Consider the following 16332-nt stretch of genomic DNA (forward strand, 5'->3'; position numbering starts at 1 on the left):
TCTTGTACAAAGTGGTGAGCATAAGGGTACAGACTGTCACAGGGGGCATTCTCAAGAGCCCTTCAGTTTCACTGCAACAGTTTCCTAATTGAGATGGGGAGCCAGGGTTCTCACCCACGGTCAAAGGCCCCCAACTCCCTCCAGACATGAAAAAAAAATAGTTCTAGTCAAATGATCCAGGCTAGCACCTGAACTGGCACCAGAAGAATCTGCCATTAACTCCCAGTTATTACAAGGGCTTCTTTATTCCATTTATGGACAGGTATTTGTATAGCTTCCTTCCCCATTTGAATCCTCATGTGAATGCTCACAACAGGAATCCAGTACAGCTTAGCTATGGCCACTAGGAACTCCCTTTAACTAGCTGCAAAAGAGGCAGATCCGAACCACTAGCACCCAGAAAGGGCAGGTCCCAGCAGAATGCCCTGACCTGGCTGTAAGCCATACTACTACTGTATTGCTGCTTTGCCCTAATACTTGGCCTCCAGAACAGCAGAGAGTCTTCTGCAGGGATAGCAAAGCAGCCACACAAGGGATTGTTTATGGAAAAGTTTTATTGTTAGTACTAAAATCAGATTGCTAAAAGCACTGGCAGTTGAGTCAGAGAACCACACTATGGGGAGGGTGGGCAGGTTGGCACAGCAGCTGAGCCTGTAACCTCAGGGCACTGGTTTCTGGGCAGCCCAGCTCAGGAGTGACTGACTGATGGACTCACTCCACACAACAGCTAAGTGTCTGCACATCCCCTCTGCAGAGGTGAATTTCTGACAGAGCCACCCAGGCTGTCCTACCTTCTGATCCCCACCAGCGCTCAGGCATACGAGCGGGACAGCAAGGAAAAGCTTGCACGCCCACTGCCGAGAGACTGCACGTGTTTCTGGTAGCAAAGTTGATCCCTTATTCAGACATGCCACTGCCACCCTCCTCCTGAGTTACACGAGATAAAATGCTGCTGATCTGCAAAGCTCAGCCCTCCTGCAGAGCAAGGGTTAGAGACTCTGGAATCAGCCAGGGCAATAAAAACATTTGCAAACTCCGCTCTGTCCTCACTAACTTGGGCCAAACACAGCCTCTGAAGCCAGAGCCATCTCGTGGCTGCGGGCAGGGAGGCTGCAAAGGGCAGCTGAGAGCAGGGAGCAGGGAATGAAGAGCTAGGGTCTTCTGAGGATTTTTAACCTGACCCTCAGGAAACAGTTTCAACCTCAGACTTCCCCTACTCGGTGCGTTTCCCACCTCCCTGCCCAGAGCCGCCAGCTCTCAGCTGCAGTCACCAGCGGGTGCCCCGGCAGCTTCCAAGGGGTTCGATACAAAGTCACCCAATTGCTGTGTCCTGGAGCCGCATTTAAAAAGGAATAAAACCCCGTAACTGAGCAGGGAGGCTGACGCCACGGCATCACCGTCTCCATTTCATGGGGCATGGCTCTTGCGTCAGCTGCTTAGAGCCCCGGCAGCAAGCCCCTCTGAGGAAGGATCTAAGAAACAATGCAGCGGGCACGCCCGCTTGAGAGAAGAGTCACCCCAGCAGCTGCTCCCAGCGCGTCTCCCTCAGCACGTGCAGCAGTAGCAAGCGAGCTCCCATCTGAGTTACCCCAGGCTGGAGCGAGGACAGATGCCGTGCCAGACCAGTCATTCAGCCTTCACCCGCCTGGATCTTGGGGCAGCAGTAGCTGCTCCTAAAAAGACAGGGGAGAAAGTCAGAGCAGTGAGAGGACAAAGTTTGACAGTCAAGTTGCCTGTTCCCTGCAGCAAGGGAAATTCACTTTCTCCCACGGGAAGATTGAAGGGGGCAGGAAGCTACCTCTGCTGCCTGAGAATCCTGGGGGCGCTGGGGGGAGTGCCAATTTCCTAATAGAACTCAGATCTCAGTCCTGGCCAGATCCTCTCCTTCCTCCCCTCTACTGCAGCTGGGGTCCTCAGAGCCATCCTCATCACCTCACGATTAACCCTTCTCTCTCTCTCAGTACCCACCCTGCCTTGAGCAGACCAGGCGATTTTAAAGATTTGCATCCTGGTACTTGGAAATTTTGCAGTCAAAGCAGCAGAACTGGGGCCCCAGGACTCTGTGTAAGGTATCTCCTGCCCCAACCCACCAGTCTACTATCCTGGTGTCCATTAAGGAATCACTCGCTGTGGACCCACCATGCCTACGGTCAGTGATCTGGTCACACAACACGTGCACAGAGAATTAGCTTCAGAGTTTCTAACTCCAGTGCCTGGCCAACAATCCTACAGAGCGTGGGTGGTGGATGGGGCTTCCCTTTCCCTGCAGAACACTAGCTCTTTTATTCCACTTTTGAAAAAATGCCAGACTGACCCTGACCAGCATAAGCCATCTGGGCCTATCCCCCTCCCATGCTTATGTTGGAGCCAGTGCAGCATTCTAACCTGTGCTTCTCCGAGCAGATGCCTGCCTCTTCCTATCTGCAGCAGGAGCTTCGCTCGTGGGAGACTCTTGACTTGCTGATGCTTTCCTTCTGGACCTGGCGTTTGGCTTTCTTGCTTCATTTGCCTTGGTGTTCTCAGCTCCTTGGACGGGCTCTTTCCCCTTCTTCCTGCCAGATCGCTTTGCTACCTTCTCTTGGCTGCTGCTGCCCTTCGAACTTCTCGTAGGCACCGGCTTTGTGACCTAGGCAGATGATTGAAATGTGCGCTCTCAGTCACGGGGAAGCGACTTTAGCTTCTTCTGTATGTTTGGGGATCTCTCTAGAAAGTTCAGGGGAACCGGGGGCAAAGGCTGTTGTGGGAAGTGCTGTAGCTGTTCTGGGATCAACCTTCAGATGCACAGTTTTAACCATCTGTTCTATGGAGTTTACTCCACACACATCAGCTGGGAGCAAACTGGGGCAAGTTTTAAAACTTAACCTGCCTAAAGTCAGGCACCAAATGTGAAAATTTGGCCTTGTTCTCCCTAAAGTTTTCCACCTCAGGAATGCACATCACCAGCTGTTCATGCAGCCACTACTAACCCTTACAATAAATGCTGAGAGAACATTTGGTGCTGTGCAAGGCAAAGACAGAGCTCACATCATTGGCTTTGGAGCAGGGACCATCTACTACTCTGTCTGTACCGCACCTAGTGCAGTGGGGTTCTTGGCTGGCCCTTAGAAAGAATCATATTTATTCTGATAGTGCCTATGTTACACAGACAGACAGACACAGGTATTTGACAGTCTGCCAGTCAGAGATGTGTAGGGATGTTTGCGGATTTGCACAGTTTAACAACAAAGGGGACTAGATTAGCTGTTTCACTATTACCCAAACAAGAGCAGTAGTACCAGTAACATATGCCACAGCCTCGGGTCAATAGCAGCTGTATTTTGATTAAATGTTTTGCAGGGACTTAAGCAGTTAAAAAAAGCTGCATTTGTACCCACCCTTAAGATGCTTCCTTTCGCCAAGTCGCACAACTTCCGTTGTTCCAAAGACACCCCTTGGTCAGCATGACCTTGTTAGCGATTTGTCTCTTATTCAAGTAAGAGACATTTGCAGTACATTGCTCACCTTCAAACGTGAGATTAAATAATGTCTGGACAATAGAAGTGTGTTTCTTTAACCCCACCCCTGAGGCCAGTGGATAAGAGTTAGAACTGCTGAACTAGCAGAGACTACTAAAAAATAAAGTAACCTGTTATTCTTATACTGCGTTCGTGTCATCCTGAGATGAGCTTAATGAGAGCGTGGGGTTGAGATCCCAGCTATCAGAATATCTCTGGGATGCTGAGCCTCTCTACAGAGATGTGTGTACAAACGTGTGTACAAACATGCACACACACGCCTAGTGTCAGGATACGTGCCAGTAAAGTGTCCATGACTTAGGGGGCTAGTTGAGAGGTGGTATTATCTAGGGTAGTGTTTAGAGGACAAGAGTGCGAGGTTGAGGTCTATTAGTTCTAGTCCCGATTCACCAAATCCTAATGGCAACACATTGGTCCCTCTCTGTTCTAGTTTTCTCATCTGGGAATAATGGGGGGGCTGTGAAGGCTGAGATGGTGTTTAACTTCTTCCATACAAAGATCCAATGAAATGCACAATGGGGCAGCAGGAGAATGACTCTGGGAGTAGAGGGGCCCCCATAAAAACTGAGATACAGGAGATGTCTAGACAAAGGCTCTGTACCTTTGGACTTGGAGGCTCAGGGTCAGCATTCACCCGCAAGCGCCTCTTGCGGGACTTTTCTCCTGCAGGAGAGAATGTTAAGACCACAGTTTAACTCTGGAGGCGAGAAAGGGGCCTGACTGCAGCTGAGTCAGAGGTCTAATCCCCAGCCCTCTTTCCCTCTGGGAAGCCATCCAAGGAAGAAAAGCTCCCCCAGCTGGTCTGGAAGCTTGGAGATGGTTCTGAGAGAGGTTGGACACAGCTGGCCTGGTTTTGGAGACATCTTGCCTGGACTATACATGACCTGAGTGTAATGAGGGTGCTCAGAGTGGGCTGGTTTGCGTAGCTCTCCCTCCACAGAGCAGGTATAGCACAGAGAGGACAGTGCTAGCTTCCCCACGTTCACATGTAAGGACACTTGTAGGGTACACAGGCCACTTGATACTGGGCTGCCAACAATAATAGGACCCTTGGAGACTCACTATCTCCTTTCACCCGGGCTGCTGAATGGTCACCCAGGGGTAATGATGCGTAACCACTACTGGATTCAGGGCAGTGAGCTAGAGTTTGAGAAGAGCATCGCTTGTTTCCTTAACCTTAATAATTCCACAGCAAGTGACGGATCTCCCTGCCTCTCCCAACCCAACCAGAAGCAAGAGAACCCTGCAAAGCATGGAAGAGTAAAGCTGATGTTCACCTTTCGGGGCCATAGGTCCAGGCTCCCCCTGCAAAGGAAGAAAAAGCTTTTAGATAGTGCCCTAGCCCAATCCAAAGGGCAGTTCAAACCCCCATCAGGCATCAAAGGTCTCAGCAATGCTGCCAGACCCTGCAGCAGGGGCACCCGTAAATTAGCCAGAGCAACAGGCAGTGACAGAATGGCGTCTTGGAGCAGCAGCTCACTCAAAGTAGTGTAAAAGCCCAAATGTTGGCACCCTAGACTTGGTGTTTGTCTCGTCCATTTCTTTCCACCCCTCCTCCAAGTTGCCCAGGTGAGCGAGACAGGATTTCTTGAGCACATCCGGTCTCCTTGCTGGTGAGCGGGAGAGATCTCCGAGTCTCTAAGTTTAAGGATAAGGCCTTTTCTTGTAGCCATATGGTAAGGCCTAAGGCCTTTGTCTGCAGCCATATTGAGAGCAACAGCCATTAGCTAAGAAGCAGGAAGTCACATCCTCACTTTCCATCTAAATTACATTAAAACAATGTAACATCGGGCTGTTAAGAAGGAGACCCTGTCCTAATAGCACCCACTATCACCAGATAAAGAAATGGATCTTAAGATGGTTAAAGAAAACTTAGTTTGACAGCATTCCGTCTGGCAAGAAATCATTTATCAATAGTTGTGGTTGTGAAATCCTCACTTCTTTATTGTTTTGTCTTTATTGTCCCCACTTCCCTATTATTTGTCTGTATTATCTTTGTCTGGTTCTTTGATTGTTTCTGTCTTACATAATTAATTTTGCTAGGTGTAAATTAATTAAGGTAGGGGGTATGATTGGTTAGAGAATTTTGTTACAATATGTTAGGATTGGTTACTAAAATTTTAGTAAAATGATTGGTTACGGTATAGCTTAGCAGAACTCAAGTTTCACTATATAAACTGGGGTCCAAAAGGAAGTTCTTGGGAACCAACTCCAGGATCAGAGCTGCCAGACCTCAACACACCGCCAATCACACTGTGCAGAAACTGGAGTCCCCCAGATGACCTGATCCTGATTGACCAGCAGGGAAAGTTCATCTGTCTTATTGGGAGTGGTGAGCATTGTATGTGTAGCATGTGCATTCTGTTTTGGCGACTGTTAATAAATAGAGGTTAAGGATATTACTGTGTAAGGCTCTTTCACTGGTAAAAGACCCTGTAAACCCTCAAAAAGATTAGGCCTGGAGTCCAGAGGGAATGGGTGTTTGCTCTGAGCCTGGAGGAGTAGAGCCTGGAGCCCACGGAGGGGTAAAGTTAGAGTGCCTAAATTAAGAGCGTTACACCTGAGCCGTAGGAACTAGGTAGAGGTGGGTGCTCTAGAGTGTGCAAGTGACAGAGAATTTTGTGCAGGTAACAAAGGGACAGACTTTGTTCTAGGCTTAGCTAATGTTTCCTGGTGATGCAGAGCAGGACGGGCTGGATTCTCTCTCCTGTGGGCCTGGGGCTATTAGATTTTGTGGGGCCCCTGGGGGTTTGGAGTGGGGAATGGGCTCAGGGCTGGAGCAGGGGATTAGGGTGCAGGGTGTAGGCTCTGGCCGGCGGCACAACAGGGCAAAGGCAGGATCCCTGCCTGCCCTGGCTCCACGCTGCTCTGCTCCCAGAGGTGGCTGGCATGTCCAGCTCCTAGGCAGAGGGGCCAGACTGCTCTGCGCGGTGCACACTGCCCGTGCCTGCAGGTGCTGCCCCCGCAGCTCCCGTTGGCCACAGTACCCAACCAATGGGAGCTGCAGAGCTGGTGCGCAGAGATTCCCTGAACACCCCCACCTAGGGGCCGCAGGGGCACATTGGCGAGCTGGCGCTCGCAGCTCCAGGGTGGGGCGCCGAGGCTAGGGGACAGGTGTCCAGCCTGCGGCGCCGAGACTTGCCGTGGGCCGGATTAAAAGAAGCAGTGGGCCACACCTGGCCCGCAGAGCCCCCCTTAGCCCGAGGCCATGGGCTGCAGCCCCTAAAGCCCCTGCATTAGTCCAGCCCTGGGGTAGGCGTCCTGCCGGTCTCCTCTTGCAGCAGGGTCAAGCCCCACAGTAGGGACAGCAATCATGAGTCAAGCCCCGCCAAATGCAAGGCCACCGCGGTTCATACCTGAAACCAGATGGTCCTGCCATTGCCATCACGCAGCGACCTCATGCCAGGGACACAGTAACACTGCAGCCACTCCTCAAAGGCCGCGGCATCATCAGAGGGCTCCGGGCTGTAACCCTTCCCCCCTGGTGGGACACAAAAATGAGCATCAAGGAAAACTCTCAGCTACAGGGTTCCCACTGCAACTCCAGAAGTGAGGGGCTGATCAGCTGTGGGCTTTGCTCTATGCTACAGTGACCCCTGCTGGGGGCAGCAGCAATGCTCAGCTACATCTTTCTGAACCCTTCCAGGGGCTCCCTCTCACGTGTGGGATGGCCTGGAGATGGATTTGCACCTCTCCAGCCTGCACACATGCAGTTTGAAAGCATTCAGCTCTCTGGAGCTTGGTGTTTTTAAGGGAGTGCCTCTATTTCCACACCAGCTGGAGACATCGACTGCTCTGATAAGCCAAGAGGTCGATTTCTCTTGTATCCGGGCTCACTCGTCTTTCCTTTGCATCTCCCCCAATGTCTGCAGCTGTCTGGCTCGCTCACCACAGTCAGAGTGCAATGCAGTTAGCTCTGGCGGGGCGGAGGGGTCTGTCTGCTGAAATCCTCAGGGGAAGTCTGGGCAAAACCTACAGCAGGCTGAAGCGGAGGCAGACCCAAAAAGGATGCAAGAGAGGGAAAATAATGGATGGGCCCTGGGGCCTCTCCTCGCTTAGTCCCAGAGACGGAGTCAGGGACACATCCCAGCTGGGACAGGGAGTGAAGTCTGTCCTGTGCAATCAACCGTTGTGTCGGGAACACTGAGCAGGGGGACAGTACATGCACCTGCTCTCTGCTCTTCAGCGAACAGGGCCACCATGGGTCTCTCCTATTATTGACTTTACAGTCAGAAGGGACCATCAGGATCATCTAGTCTGACCTCCTGCACATTGCAGGTCACAGAACCTCACCCACCCACTCCTGTACCTCTGGCTGAGTTACTGACATCCTCAAATCAGGATTTAAAGACTTCAAGTGACAGAGAATCCACCACCGACACTAGTTTAAACCTGAAGTGAACCGTGCCTCACACTGCAGAGGAAGGCAAAAAATCCCCAGGATCTTGGACAATCTAACCTGGGAGAAAATTCCTGCCTGACCTCAAATATGGTGATCAATTAGATCCTAAGCAAGTGGGCAAGACCCAGCAGGCAGACCCCTGGGAGAGAATTCTCTGTAGTAACGCAGAGCCCTCCCCATCGAGTGTCCCGTCTCTGGCTGCTGGGGATTTTTGCTACTGGCCTATGACAATAGCTACCCATTGAAATCCGAACAATTTCAGCGCGATGGAAGTAGCTTTGCAGGGGCCACTGGCGCGCCCCACGCAGCACAAAGGGCACATCTGGTGTCATCCTGCCTCTCACGCAAAGGCCCAGCCTCCTCCCACTGGCATTAAATGCCCAGCCCGAGCGTTTTCATACAGCGCCCCTGCTTCCTGCCACCCCAGCAGGGCTCTGTCCCACCCCTCCCCCGTCGCTGAGTGTCTGCCCAGCTGGAGGCAGCAGGGATCCAATCCCAACTTCAACATCTCATTGCACCTCCTCCTGCTGGTGCAGCTGAGTCACCCCCACCCACAGGCTCCATGGCCCGTTGCAGGGCAGGAACCCGGGGCTGTGCTCCCTGAGCTGCCTCCTTACCCATGTGAATGACCTCCATGGGCACCGCATGGCAGAGCTCCAGCAGGTCTGGATTCTCCCGCTTTAACTTCACTTTCTTGCTCAAGGTCAGGTCCGGACTCTGCTGGGTTTGAGAGGAGGAGATTCAAACAGGCAGCCCAGACCCAGCCCAAGCCAACCCTCTCCCATGCAACCCTTCCCCAGCCATCCAGCCCTTCCTCCTCCCAGCAAGGGTAGGCCCAACCCTGCAATCAGCAGGTGCAGACATATCTGAGCCAGCTTGCTAATAGCCACCAGCGTACACACCCCGGGTCCCAGGCAGGCCTGTATTCGGGTGGCTGGCCCGGGCACCACAGCCTCTCTGCTAGTTTTAGCGAGCCAGCAGAATCAAAGGGAGCTTGGCTATGTCGACATGGGCTGCACTTACACCTCTGACTGCGGTGCAGACCCTACTTCAAGCCCCTTTGTAGCTGCTGGTCCCACTCCAAAAACAACCAGCCTAATCCCCTCCCAGCTGTCCAGCCCTTCCTATAAGGCAACTCCTCCACAGCTGCCAAGCCATCCTGCTCCTCGCCCCTCCCCCAGATTTCCCTTACCAGAGCCTAAACCTGCCCTGACATGTGCTCCGACCAACCCAGCTTCCTCTCCCTCCAGGTGCTAAATGCTCCCTGTTTCCAGATGCCAGGCCAAATTCAGCCCTGGCATAAGCAGGGCTAACTCCACAGACTTTGATGCAGTTGCCCCTGCTGAGTGGGAATCTGACCTGCCTCTGTAAAGTACCCACTTGTATACATCAGTCACTTTACCACTCCACACAGGGCTGAATTTAGCCTGGCAGCATCTGAAGGCTAAAGATCTCTTACGGCTGGGACGCATCACTGACTGCGCCGCAGGTGTTTGTAACTTAACTGCTGCTACAGAGACAGGCCGGGGGAGGGGAGGGGAGGGAGAAAGGCCGGTCAGACAAAAACGGTATTTGTTTTTTTCTTTAAATAGCTACTTCCCCTCCAGAGGCCACACAGCACTAGACCAGAATAGTCAGATTTGGAGCCTAAACTACTGTGGTCCTCTTAGTTGTGGGTTATTTTCACAGCGAACTAGGATCTTTGGCCCAGATCCCCAAAAGGTATTTAAACTCCTAACTTCCCTTGAAATCAGTGGAAGTTCGGTGCCTAAATACCTTTGAGTATATTTGAGATTGGTAGGGGGAGGGAATGGCCAAGTGACCGAAATATGCAAGTGGCTACTGTACAAGGCAGAGTGCAGTCCCCCTCAGCAAAGGAGAATGTATACACAACGCAGGAGCCATAGACGTATATGCCATGATAGGCAGTCATGGTCCATCTGGCTCAAGATTTGCAAACAAGTTTTACATGCAGCACTTTTGCAGAGCAACTCCTAGAAGTTAAAGGCACTGGAGGAGAAGCAGACATTTGCGTAGCATCTGTCCTCCCAAAGGACCCCAACGTGCTTTATAAACTAACCATACACGTGCTGTATATCACACGAGGAAGCGAGTGATTCCTTCATGGAGGAGCCAAATGCAATCACTGTTAAACTGTTAAAGAGCCCACAGCAAGTCTGAGCACGGGGAGGGAAGAATTCCGTCTCCTGCTCAAGCTGCGTGGCTCATTGAGGAGCCAGAATGCAGTCAGCAGAGCTGGGATTTGGCAAGTTCTGGTGCTAACATCCCTGCTTGGACAAGGTGCCAGAGGAGCTTTAACGACCACATGGGAACAGGCCCTGTCTCACAGCTCTCCAGAAAACCACCCCTCCAAACCCCATGCTGGGGCATTGCCTGCTCCAGGCCTGACTCAGAGCCAGCTACTAAATGGGCAGCACTATTGTCTGCACAGGTCACCTATCCAAGCCATGCACATAATGATATGGCTGAGCGGGGGGATCTGACAGACTCCAGGCCATGGCAGTGTGGCCGCACGTCATGGGGAGGTAAAGCCTGAAGAATTAAATTGAGAATCCCCCGTAAGAAGGGATTTTGTGAGACACAGAACAGGCCCTGAAGTCAGAGTGTCTGGCCTCCTGATTCATGGTGAGGATCCACCTCCAAGACAGCAGCCACTTCTAACAAGAAGAAAGAGCAACAGGACCCGAACCAGAAGCGGTGGAAGTTCTAAGGTTAAAGCTACAACTCGTAACTGGGGCTGCAGATCCTCAGGCGCTACAGGGCGAGCACTGAACCCCGAGTTCTATGTGATGAGCTGGAACATTTCTGTGCACGTGCGTGAGCCTTCTCCACCCTCCTCACCTGCTTCCGATGCTGAAGAGCCTCTAGCACCGTCCGAGCCTTCTCAAAGGGAGGGATCTTTAACCTAGGAGAGTCCATCTGTTACGTGAGGACCCCAACACAAATGCCAGCCAATGCAAATGGAGTCCCGGCCTAAGGGAGGGGAGGAAGATTGCTGACACAGTGGGTGGAAGCATTGGCTTTTCACCTCTGAAGAGCTGGATGTAATCTACACAGTAAAACATTGGTGCATTCAGACTATGGCACGTGAGCAGGGTGTAATTCAGCTCCCCAGGCAAGGTCCCAGACTGAAAGTGTCACCGCAGGCCAAATCTGAGATGCCCAGCGTATATAGGGCACTCAGGAAAAAAAATAAAGGTCAGGGCTGCGTTGGTAGCGAGTGCAGTGCAGGAACTGCAAAGTGCTCAAAGCTGAGGTGCACTGGCAGTGCTGTCAGTAGGTGCTTAGCGCTGGAATGGATATGGGCCGGCTGCATTTCAGCAAGGGAAATGGGTGGCCTCTCAACAGTTTGGACCCTTACATGGTGCTGGTCTCGTAGCTACAGGGATGGGAATCACAAGGTCTGGCTGTCTACTTACTATGTAAAAGGGACCCTATACATACATGAGCACCTCATGCTTCCTAATGAATTTATCCTCCCAACCCCTAAGGCAGTGCTAATATCTCCATTGTACGGATAGGGAAGCTGAGGCACAGAGAGGCTGTGGGCTTGTCTCCATAGGGAGTTCAGACCAGTTAACTGAAGCTGTGAAGTTAAGGCACATCAGTGAAAGTGCATCATAAACCCCCATTTGGAGAGGCTCATTCAGAAGTAAAGTGCTCTTAGTTTGCTGTAGCTGAATCCTCCTCAGGGGGTTAATGCACTCGAAGTCCCGCACATTAACTTCACAGCTTTAGTTATTTCATCTGAACTTTCCTCAGCGTCCCTGCGTAAACAAGGCCTGGCTTGAGCCTGGGGTGGAATAGGATATTGGACCCACATCTCCATCGGGCCAGGCCTCCTCCTCTCCGCTCTTCGCCCTGCTCACCTGTAGAGAATCTCGGCTCGGAGGTAGTTGCCAATCCCATTGAAAAACTTCTGATTTAACAGGGCTTCGCAGATGGGCTTGTTGAAAGCCTTGTCAGACAGGTTCCTCAGCACGTTCTCCCTGGAAGACAGCAGGGCCGGTCAGCTAGGGAGGAGGGGGTGGGGAAACGACCACCTCACTCAGCCTGTGATGTGCTTCCAACACAGTAACCAACATGGGAGGTGGGGTTGTTCTCCAGTGGGGTTTTCTGCTGCAGAAGGGTCTGCCTCCAGACACAAGCAGGGAGAAGTGAAACTAAAAATGATGGAGGTTATGGTCTAGCGGGCACAAGTGAAACCTTGGGGGATGGTTCTTATAGCAAGACTGTAAATATAGATGCAGACAGTCTGTGTAGTAGAGAGGAGGGGGCAGCATTAGACATCAAGAGGTGTTACAATAAAACAGGTAACGATAAAGGTAGCGGCGAAACCCTTTGGGTAAATGTACAGGGATGACCCGCTGTTTCCTTAGCAGGAGCAGCGCACGGACTTGCAGTTCCAGTGCTGTAAGCTACTTGAATTCAGCCCCGTAGGGAACGGGTTCCCGGAATGCAGCAATTATCAAGGTATTTGATTGCAGGGAAGCAAATTAAGAAATTGAGTGTGATAAGAGGAAGCATTAAAGACCCACCACAGCACAAAGAAGGCTGGAGGAACAGCAAGAGACATCGCCATTAAGGCATTGAAGGCAGTCTAAGAGTCCTCCGAAACTGACGAATACAAAGAACAAGAAGGAGCCTTTGAAGAGTGGCTTTATGAAGGCCTGCTCTAAGATCTTGACATAGAAGAGCAAAGAGATAAGGGAACACCAACATGTACAGTCAGGTGAGGCTTGCAGTGGAGAGACAAGGATTCAAGGAATGCTGCCAAAGGGAAATAAATATAAGTGGCCATGCAGAAATGCACTGAAGAGGGAGTAGCTCATTCATCAAAGAGGGGGGGGATGAAATGAACAAAGACTCAATGCCTGAGACTCTGGAATCCTTTTATGCAATCTGCCTTTGACAAGGTGCTCAGGGAATTAACCAACAAACTCACCAAGCCTCTGATGACTGAATGGGATACAATTAGGGAAAGGAAGATTTGAGAATATGAGGGGGGAAAAGATTGGAAGGGAAGCGGTGGAAATCCCAATGTTCAGCAAATTCAAAACTAACCCTGAAAATCCACTAATGAACATACCACATGGTACCTGGACAGGCAGGCATGCGTGTGTGCATCAGACAACCCAATGACCCCTTTCAATCTCCAACCTCTGTCAGTCGGTGATACGCCCTTCAACTATGAATTCTACCTGTGAAATACAAAGTAGGCACTTTGGCCCACAACCTCTAAGGTATTTAGGCTCTTCCAGCATAAGTTAGGACCCTCAATATCTTTGGGGACCTGGCCCTTTGTCCACCAAGCTACAAGCCCCTCCTTGCCTGCCATGGGATTTTGCAGGTGTTAAAGTAGCTACAGCAGGGTTCTTGCTCTCTTGCACTGTTTCATGACTGTAACAGACACATATTAAGAGTGAAACATTAACTTGTAAAAAATAATACAAGAGCTCGACCAAAGTCCTCTGGGTCTCTGTCATAGTCAGTTAACAGGTCCTAGCCCAGGGGATCTCCAGCTTTTTCCAGCCTCCCACTTTGCATAACAGACATCTCCTCATGGACGTACCTCATTCCCAACCATTCAGCCTCCCCCCGCTTGGTTCTCAACATGGTGAACTGAGTGGATAGCAAGGTTGTCTGCATAGCCACTGGAGAGCCATTGCTGTGAGGGTTAAATCGCTCAGCTGTGCTCTTCGCTTTTGCAATACTTAAGAATTATTTTTGTGCTGTTTGCTTGTTATATAAGAAAAAGCCAAACAGGAGGATGTTTAAACCAAGCCTGTTCCCTTGTTCATAGCGAGATCTCTGGGAATGCAAAGCACCAGACAGTCTTCAACCCAAGACAGAGTTTCCATAAACGTGAGCTACAAGTGTCCCTGTAATGGTGAAAGGCCCCATATTCTATCACCAGGCTCCCCACAGAATTCACTGTTAGAATATTGTGTCTATCATTCATTCCCCCCCACCCCCCTCGACACACACTCCTGGTCAGTTTCTCAAGCAGAGATGAAAGGTCATGGTTGATCTCACCTGAATTTCTCATACTCCAGCATCACACATGGCCCTCGATCCAGCTGCCACGTCCCATGCACTTCCCACCTCCCGAAGCGCCTGATATCCACGAAGCAGAGGGCTCGGTGTGGGCTCTCCTTGGTGTAAAACCGAAGATGGGCGTGTTTGGGCAGCTCGGCCCCGGAAGCGAGCTTGAAGCTGCCTGACATTCCAAAGCGGAAGACAAGATCCATGGGCTGCTGGAGACCATTCTGGCTCAGCCCCTCCCTGTCCCTCCCTCTGCCAGGGAGCGTGTTCTTCTCCTCTTTGAGTGGCGTCAGGGTCAGCTTGATCTCCTTGCCCCGTGAGGTGGCAGAGATCAGGTACGCGTCGCTCTCAAACAGCACCTCTGGGTTCTTGCTCACTTCAGACTTCTCCACCTTCCCTGAGAAGATGAGCCCTGCACATACCGTGTTGATGTAGCAGCTGGCCAGGTGCAGCTCTGGGCCCTCTGGCATCTTAGACACCTGCCCAAATGAAGGGAAGACCCAGGCATAAGGCAGAGCAGCTACTGTAGCACGTGCATCTTACCAATCAGGACGGGCAGCTCTCTCTGTCCCTGGCTTTGCCGGGCCCGCCTGGCCTGTGAACATGGACCCAACGGCAGGTGTGCAGGGGACAATTGCAAGGCTGAGCCAGTGGACAAGGATACCATTGAGGATGGGTATTAGCAGAGCCGGCTCCAGGGTTTTGGCCGCCCCAAGCAGCAAAAAAAAAAAAAAAAAGCCGCGATCATGATCTGCGGCGGCAATTCGGCGGGAGGTCCTTCGCTCCGAGCAGGAGTGAGGGACCGTCTGCCGAATTGCCGCCAAACAGCTGGACGTGCCGCCCCTCTCCGAAGTGGCCGCCCCAAGCACCTGCTTGGTAAGCTGGTGCCTGGAGCCGGCCCTGGGAATTAGGGACCACCTGGCCATGGGCTGAGCCACCAACCCCTTCCATGAGGAGCCAGTGCACAGCCAGGAAATGGGCACCACCAAGCTGGCCAGGACCAGGAACGGAGATGGGCCCTGGGTCCCCGTGAGACAGGAAGCTCCCCTCAGGAGCCCCTGTACAGGACCAGCTTCCCCCTCCAGCCAGTGTTCCCCCACCCCACCCCCAGCACAGCTCTCCCTCCAGCCAGTATCCGCCCCCCCAGCCTCCCCCGGCAGAGGGCCAGTTTCTCCCCCCCCCGAGAACAGGGCCGGATCCCCCCTCCAGCCATTGCCCCGGCACAGGGCCAGCTTCCCCCCAAGTACAGGGCCAGCTTCTCCCCCCCCCAGTCTGTCCCGCCCCCCTCCCGAGAACAGGGCCGGCTCCCCCCAGCCAGTTTCCCCTTATAACGCTCCCGCCCGAGTTTGCAGCGGGGCTGGAGCAGTTACACAACCAGGCACCGCAGCAGGCCGGCTCCGCAGTCCCCGCCCACAACCCCAGCACAGGGCCAGCTCCCCCCGTTCCCCTCAACCTGTCCCCCCCGCTCCGGGTCCCCCAAAGCCTGTCCCAGCACAGAACCTGCCGGCAGACCCCGCCGCGTACCTGAGCTCCCGCTCGCACTGTTCGCCGGCAGCCGGAGGGTTAAACAGCCCCCCGGCTGGGAGGGGCGGGGCAGCGCGGGGCACGATGGGAGTTGTAGTTCCACGGGGGAGCATCAGCCTACAGGGTGGGGAGTGGGAGGTCTCCAGCTCCGCGTGGCTGCCTGGGAGGGGCTCAGGGACACGGGCAGGGAATGGAATTCTCCCCCTCCTCTTCCCTGTGCCTTGTATTCTATGGCTGGCTGGGGAAAGGCACCGCACAGGCCCTGACCCCCAACCATCTACTACACGGACACCCCTACACCCCACCGTCCTGCCCTCACCCAGAGCACCTACCACATAGACACCCCCGCATCACATCATCCTGCACGCAGAGCAGCTACCACATGGACACCCCTACACCCTGTGCCCACCCAGAGCAGCTACCACACGGACACCCCTGCACCCCACCATCCTGCACCCACCCAGAGCAGCTACCACACGGACACCCCTGCACCCCACTGTCCTGTGCCCACCCAGAGCAGATACCACATGGACACCCCTACACCCCATCATCCTGCACCCACACCCAACCATCTGCTGCACGGACACCTCTGCATCCCACTGTCCTGCACCCACCTAAAGCAGCTACCACCTCAGCAGCAATGCTGCCGGCTTCCCCGTGCAGATGGGTCACCTCCCTGCCCCGCAGTTAGATTTACCAGAGCCTGCCTGCGGAGCAGTTATTCATAACCTACTTGCTGGGCACAATGTCACAACATGCCCGAGCTTCACTCATAGAGATGATCCCTCTCTCTTCCCTCCCCAGCACCATCTAATTTTGCCTCCA

At 52.8% G+C, this 16332-nt stretch overlaps 1 protein-coding gene across 1 annotated transcript; it reads right to left on the reverse strand.

The window, feature by feature from the left end:
* Positions 1-1626: 1626 nt before the first annotated feature.
* On the reverse strand, positions 1627-15564 carry NEIL1 (nei like DNA glycosylase 1). The gene is made up of 10 exons (XM_065412487.1): positions 15508-15564; positions 13975-14462; positions 11808-11927; positions 10780-10843; positions 8535-8637; positions 6872-6996; positions 4793-4820; positions 4117-4178; positions 2386-2626; positions 1627-1673 (listed from the first exon to the last, which is right to left on the reverse strand). Exons 2-10 carry the CDS (start codon positions 14451-14453, stop codon positions 1627-1629), a joined length of 1269 nt encoding a protein of 422 aa, XP_065268559.1. The 5' UTR covers positions 14454-14462; positions 15508-15564.
* Between the last annotated feature and the right edge of the window lie 768 nt (positions 15565-16332).

The sequence above is a fragment of the Emys orbicularis genome, chromosome 10 (genome assembly GCF_028017835.1).
Source record: "Emys orbicularis isolate rEmyOrb1 chromosome 10, rEmyOrb1.hap1, whole genome shotgun sequence".
NCBI lineage: Eukaryota > Metazoa > Chordata > Testudines > Emydidae > Emys > Emys orbicularis.